Source organism: Mastomys coucha, unplaced genomic scaffold (genome assembly GCF_008632895.1).
Source record: "Mastomys coucha isolate ucsf_1 unplaced genomic scaffold, UCSF_Mcou_1 pScaffold21, whole genome shotgun sequence".
Classification (NCBI taxonomy): Eukaryota; Metazoa; Chordata; class Mammalia; order Rodentia; family Muridae; genus Mastomys; species Mastomys coucha.
Window position 1 is genome coordinate 107,652,006 of NW_022196904.1, and position 7,385 is coordinate 107,659,390.

At 43.3% G+C, this 7,385-nt stretch overlaps 1 protein-coding gene across 2 annotated transcripts in view; it reads right to left on the reverse strand.

Annotated features, from left to right (window-relative positions):
* Positions 1 to 427: 427 nt before the first annotated feature.
* Positions 428 to 7,385, reverse strand: part of Gde1 (glycerophosphodiester phosphodiesterase 1) — a 17,625-nt gene continuing 10,667 nt past the window's right edge. For both annotated transcript variants that reach the window (XM_031388045.1, XM_031388047.1), the window contains exons 3-6: positions 6,206 to 6,311; positions 5,632 to 5,724; positions 2,667 to 2,878; positions 428 to 1,029 (exon numbers count right to left, since the gene is read on the reverse strand). In XM_031388045.1, coding sequence (XP_031243905.1) covers positions 882 to 1,029; positions 2,667 to 2,878; positions 5,632 to 5,724; positions 6,206 to 6,311 — 559 coding nt within the window. In that variant the 3' untranslated portion in view covers positions 428 to 881. The remainder of the gene's footprint in view (positions 1,030 to 2,666; positions 2,879 to 5,631; positions 5,725 to 6,205; positions 6,312 to 7,385) is intronic.

Here is a 7,385-nt window from a genome sequence, read left to right on the forward strand (position 1 = left end):
TTTTCCCCAGGGCTGCAGATGATTGTGTATATAAGAGCCTCATTTAGTTCCTAGTCTAGAGAAAAAAGAAACAAACAAACAAAAAGGAACAGTAGTTCTCCTGAGACAGGGCTAAGGCTGTGGTCCCTGATGCTTTGAGGCTGCCACCAGTCTGGGTATCTACAATTGAGAAATGAAGAGCAGTCCTAGATCCTCAGAAGGGCCCTCCAGTTTCTTTCTCTAAGAACCTGCCAGTGCTTGAGTTTCTGAGCAAGCTGGGAAAGCTGCCGCTCTGCCCCCTGGTGGTCAGAAGTGCTCACATCAAGATGCCACCAGTAATTTCAAGTCTTGAAACTAAAGCAGGAGAGACCTCCAGGGTGCACAGAGCAGCCACCCTCCCCCACAAGGCCAAGAGCTGTAGGACCAGAAGATCAGTACACACAGTTTGCTCTCTGTTCACCTTTCAATGATTTTATTAGTATGGTCACAAGTTTGACACTTACAGGTCGCCATTAACAGAGCTGACGACAAATATTGGAAATAAGTGAATTACTGAAGTACGGCAAGATTTAAAATGTCAACTTGGAGTGATCATGCAAGCCCCATGCATTGGTGCCTGCGCCCTAATTGCAGGACCCACTCTGCTCATCCTCGTGGCTCTGTACCCTCAGCGGGGTTGGGATGGGGCCACCCTGCCTTTTTGCAGATCCAGAATTTTAAGGGCAAGTGTGGAGCCTTCCCTGGAGCATGGTCGCCATGACTGGTTTCTGCTTGTTGGGGTGACACTGTGGCTATTGCTAGTATGAGCCACAGGATCCCTGGGGCTTGTGCTAACAGAGTGTTCTCATGTCCCTGCAAGAGGCCTTCAGGCAGTTCCACAACTGTGTTTCCTTCTGGGGAGTCTAGAAGTGAGGTGCACAGTCTTCTAGCATGCTGTCAGTGATGTAGCTGGACCCAAGGTGGGACTCGTAGTAATTCTTTTCATCAAAGGTATTGACAGTCCAACTCACAACCTGGATTCCTTTAGCTGACCACTTCTTCAAATAGTCCCTAGAGAAAAGGGAAAAATCAGTTGTGTTAGAATGAATAGCTGTCCCTGGAATTGAGAGCTCAAAGCATGTGTTCTGTGAGTGTCAACTGTTCCCAGAGAGCCTCTAGCTGGCCTCCTACTGCACTCAGAAGGCTAGGAAGCAGGCATGGCCTATACCTGCTTTACATCATCACAGCTCAAACACAGCAGTCACCAAGTCCTATCTCTGCCCACTTACACCATACTGCCTGTTTCTCTCTGTACTGAAGAAGCCTTCCTTTCAGGTCAGTGGAACAAGCTCCTCCACAACACTGATGAGCTTCTCTGCCCTCCACTCGGGAAGAAGAGCAGTCTAAGCTTTCCCTCAATGCTCTCTTCCTTGCAGTTCACAGGCAGAGCTTAGTTTGCTCCTGGCACCCTGCACCATATCCTGGTGAACAGCTGACAAGTCCTGAAAGTGCTCTGACTTTATCTTGAGTATCTCCCAGGTTATGGGAAAGGTCACAATATAAAAGCAGTTGTGACACAAACCGGACACACACCTTCAAACAGCAAGCCTAGAACAACCACATTTTCTCTGATTCACAGGTTCAAAATCATTTGGTGACCTCCAGGCAGACAAAAGGCTCACAGCCCCGACTCCAGAACTGCTAATTCTTCAAGAGGAATGAGCTGGAGAAGCAGAGGCAGGTAAATCTCTGTGGGTCTGAGGCCAGCCTGGTCTTCAGAGTGAGTGAGCTCCAGAACAGGCAGAGCTACATAGAGAAACCCTATGATGCATAAGCTCTGCCACATACATTTACACAGACAGCAAGAACTTACGGATGGATATATTACACAATTAATATGTTATAATAAATTGTAATTTACTTTAAAAACATAATAAAAAAGTGCTTGTCGGGGCTGGAGAAATGGCTCAGCAGTTAAGAGCACACTGACTGTTCTTCCGAAGGTCCTGAGTTCAAAGCCCAGCAACCACAGGGTGGCTTACAACCATCCGTAATGTGATCTGGCGCCCTCTTCTGGAATGTTTGAAGACAGCTACAGTGTACTTACATATAATAAATAAATAAATAAATAAATAAATTTTAAAAAGAAAAAAAAAAGTGCTTGTCATTCAAGAACCAGATTTGGGTCTCCAGCACCCACATAAAAGCTGGGAGACATCACAGTCTATCTATATAGTCCCAGCACTCAGGAGATGGAGACGATCCTGAGGAAAAGCTAGCTTTCCCACAGGACCAGCTGTATCAGTGAGTTCCAGGTACACACACACACACACACACACACACACACACACACACACACCACACATACAAACACTACACATACACACACAAACACACACATACAAACACCACACATACACTCACCACACATATAAACACTACACATACACACACAAACACACACACCACACATACAAGCAACAAACAAACAAACCTATGAAATTGAGAGTATCTGGTCAGCCTGTTGTGAGTCAGTGAACCATGCCCAACATCTTCCCACACACTTCCAGCAGCTGACATTCCTCTAACTTACAAGACCGGGGACCTATGACTCAGAAACAACTCAGTCTGCCCACTTCTTTAACATCTCCTTTCCAGAAAGATCACCCAGGACACATGAAGCCAAGGGACAAAAACTTCTAACTTACGGGGAGACAAAATCCTTCTGCATGAGGAAGGCTGAAATCCCACACAGGTACCACAAGACATTGTGCATGCTCCAGTCAAGCAAGATGTCCAACACCACAAACACAGACTGCTTCCAGAAGACGTTGTAGCGAGGTTTCCCGTCTCCAGTGTGGCTCAGGCTCCACGGCCTGTGAGTCAGGGCTGTGATTACCTTCTGATCTGTTTGTCTCATCTGAAAAGGAATTTTGGAAAAGAAAATGATCATTTCTTAAGTCTACAATTTCTAAAAATTTTAGATTCACCAAATATTCATTTGATGAGGGCCCATAGTTACCAAGTCTGCCATCACAAATCCTTTGAGAAACAAAGTAGATGTAGGTGTGCAATACACACTACAATTGAGGGACTCTTTTTCACAGTCCTACAGGAACCGCACTATCAAACTGAGAGAACCTGGCTGCCAAGGGAGCCCAGCCTCAGAGTGGTAGCAAGCATGAGGCCCTAGGTTTAGTCAGAAACACACAGCAACTGAGAGAGAGAAAATGCCAACCACAGGGTCAAGCTGTATTTGTTTGTTTGTCTAGGTTTCTGGAGACTTCTGTAGTTCAGGTTGGCCAATCACACCAAGCCTCCTGCCTTGGGCTCCCAAAAGCTGGGGGCTACAGATGTGCACCACCATGCCCAACTTCCTTCCTTCCTTCCTTCCTTCCTTCCTTTTTTCCTTCGTTTCTCCCTTCCTTCCTTCCTTTTAAAGATTTATTTTTTTATTATACATAAGTACATTGTACTTGTCTTTAGACACCCCAGAAGGTGGCATCAGATCTCATTATGGGTGGTTGTGAGTCACCATGTGGTTGCTGGGAATTGAGCTTAGGACCTTCAGAAGAGCAGTCAGTGTGCTTAACCACTGAGCCATCTCTCCAGCCCCCATGCCCAACTTTCAAAGCCACATTTTAATAACACTATGAAGATAAGCTTTTAACTGAATTAATCAAATAATATTCAGAACTGAATGAGGATAGAGCCAGGATCATTTCAAGAGATGCTGAAGGTTAATTTCAACCCTATTTATGGCAGGACTGCAGAGCTGTGGAGAGAAGAGGGGAAGGGAGGTTAGGGGAAGGAAAGAAGAGGGGCTGTGAGGAGACTGGAGAGAGGGTAGAGCAGGAAGAGGCAGCCTGGGGAGGTACCTCAGGCTGTGCTCTCAGCTCCATGTGAGAGCATCACTTATTCTACAGGCTAAGGCTGGGAAGCCTAATTCCACATGCCTGTAAGTCCCAGGACTGCCACCCTGGGAAGGTCTGTACTGACATGCACTGTCTTGCTGTAAATATTTTTAATGTATACTTTGTTGACTCTAGTTGAAGGATGCCACAGAAGAGCTCATTATTTTGGAAACTAGTAAATAAAGAGAAAGATTAAGTCATTACTCTGTCTATAGGGGAACTAAATGAGAGATCAGGAGGTGTCTTATTTATAGATGAATTCTAAATTCTGAATAAAATATTAACATTTCATAACTTCCTAGTAAACTGACAGACCAGCCAATGAATACCAGGAACCCACAACAAAGGCTGCAACAGCCCAGCAGATGAAGTGTATCACCCCCCACTAAGATACCACCTTGCTAAGGACAGTCAACCCTAACTGCATGGGTTCTAGTGTACTTCACCAGTTTACAGGAAACAAAATGAGGAATAGTGTGTAAAATCACACAATCACCAGACATGGGTAAATGAAAAAATATAATTTCAGACCTTGAAACATAGCCCAGTGACAAAGTGTTTGCTTAGCATGCATGAAGGACTAACAACACACACGCATGTGTGCGTACACATGCACTTTCAGACACATACATCTGGTTTATCCAATAAAAAGAAAGAAAGTAGAGGTGGGGCAGAGAAACAGAGGGGCAGAAAGGGTGGGAAGTAAAATTGCAGATTTTAAGATTGAAAATGAATAACTTATTTGGGTATTGATGCAAATGAACATTTTTTAAAAGTATAAATACCAATTTTTATTTGAAAAAAGTTAAAAGCATTCATGGAACTTCTGAGACATGAAAATTTCTATTTTTCTGATCTGTGATGATCTGAAACTAAACAAGGGCTTATTGGGGAAGATCAATGGGGCAGGGAGAAATAAGTAAGAGCATGGTTAATGGGGATTCATGTATTAGCCATTCTTTTTTTTCTTTTCTTTTCTTTTTTTTCTGAGTCAGGGTTTTTCTGTGTAGCCCTGGCTGTCCTGGAACTCACTCTGTAGGCCCGGCTAGCCTAATCATTTTTATGTGCATCTAAAACAGTATATAAGAGGGGTTTTGTTGTTGTTTGAGGCAAGTTTCATTATACAGCCCAAGAAGATTTCAAACTCAAATCCTCCTGCCACAGTCTTCTAAGTGTTGGGATATGTGTCCAGTCATTACCTCCCCACATCCCCTGTCTACCCTCCCACAGTTCCTCATTCCACTCCCTACCCTGGCCAAGAGTCCATTTTTTTTTTTAAAGATTTATTTATTTATTATATCTAAGTACACTGTAGCTGTCTTCAGACACTCCAGAAGAGGGCATCAGATCACAATACAGATGGTTGTGAGCCACCATGTTGTCGCTGGGATTTGAACTCAGGACCTCTGGAAGAGCAGTCGGTGCTCTTAACCACTGAGCCATCTCTCCAGCCCCCAAGAGTCGATTTTTAAGGCATGTTTTACTGTTACTTTCTGGGAAGTAAGATGTGGACTCACGCGCACCAAGGAAACACAGGAGCCTGTGTAAAGTGCCTGGCTAAGAGAAGCTCTTAGAAGAGGGCTGTGCACATTAAAGAGCGGCAGGAGAGTGCCCCCGGGAGACTCCCTGCTCTTAAACGGAGACCTCTTGACTGTGGCTCTGCTTTTAGTTCAATGTGACAATGGGCATCTCCCAGAGCCCACTGACACTACCTCCAGCAACTAATCCAAAGTGACATACAAAGAAAGGCCTGACTTACTTTATAGATGACTTCTGGCAAGAATGAGCAGACCATGCTGTTATTGTACAGCTGTGGAAATTCTGTGTATATATTCTTTAGAGCAGCAGAAGCCTGTACAATAGAGATTCACAAAGTTAAAATCTTCACTATTAACTGTATCAACTATTATTATTAATATATTAACTATTCATATAGTTAAAACCTTGCTTTTTAAGGCTCCATAGAAGAAAAATATTTCCAAAACTTAAAGGTAAACTGCATTTTATACTTTTATTAGGTATAAGTCATAAAAATAAGAAAAAAGAATAAATAAGAAAATATACGGTTAGTTTTAAAAATTATTAGCATTAGACATCTTTTTAGGGCTGGAGAGATGGCTCAGTGGTTCAGAGCACTGACTGCTCTTCCTAGAGGTCCTGAGTTCAATTCCCAGCATCCACATGATGGCTCACAACCATTAATAGGATCTGATGCCCTCTTCTGGTGTATCTGAAGACAGCAACAGTATATTCATATACATATAAATAAATAAATCTTTTTTAAAAAAAGACATCTTTTTAATATAGCAAAGTCCATGGAGTGAACTGTATACCATATCTGCATGGCCTTTGACATCGAAGAAGATGGTGAGGTTATGGCGGAGGCACTCTGTGACAGCTTCCTTCAGGGTAGGGATCCTTTCGTTAGGGAACTCGTTTCTGCACAGCAGGGCACACAGGAAAAGAACGAGGGTTACTGGAGTGGACATCTTACAAATGTCTCCCAAACATTTGTAAACAAGAAAGTTTTCCTTCTTCAACTGCAGCCATCCAGTTTATATGGCACCCAAACCAAAGCGCAACACAAACAACAAAACCCATGGAAATGACAGCATTTCCACAGAAGTGGCAACGTATTAGTAACCTGCTCATCAAAGGGCAGACCACAACCACCTCTGGGGAACTCAGGGACTTGATCTTAAGCTAATTTCTCCTTCTGTAGAGAAAACAAGTCTATGTATTAGTTCATACTGCTGTGCAGGTGTTTGTCTAAACCAGAGCTTCTCCACCTGTGGGTGGTGACCCTTTTGGGAGTACAGAGGCCCAAGACTATTGGGAAACAGATATTTTCATAAGGTTCATAACTAGCAAAATTACAGTTATGAAGTAACAATGAAGATAATTTATGATTGAAGTCACCACAACATGAGGAACTGTTATTAAAAGGTCACGGCATTAGGATGGTTGAGACTCACTAGTCTAAAAGAATATATATTCTGCTAAAGAAAATGAAGCTTAGGTACCTGATAGCCAACAAATACCCTTCCCATAATGAAGGTTCACTCTACACAGTTTAATTTGTGTCCATTTCAACCTAAGACTGTCAGTTGGATAATGTACACCTTACAGGCAATTCATGAGTCATCCATGGAGAGAGAGGGAGCCCTAAGCTTACCGTCACCCCCCTGCCCCACGCATGCACACATACCCCTGCCTTATTTTGTTTTGCTGAGACACAGTCTCCCTATGTAGCCCAGGGTGGCTGGAATTTCTGACCCTCTTGTCAAGTAGTGAGAGTACAGGAACAGGCTACCACGCCTAACTAGCTAGTGTTAAAATGCCTATTTTCCCTGAAAGGTGGTTCTAAAATAAGCCAAGCACTTCATCTGGAGTCAATCACTGAGAAGGCTATCTGGTTTGTTTGGTTTTTTTTGTTGTTTTTTGTTTTTTGTTTTTGTTTTTTTTTTGAGACAGGGTTTCTCTGTGTAGCCCTGGCTGTCCTGGAACTCACTC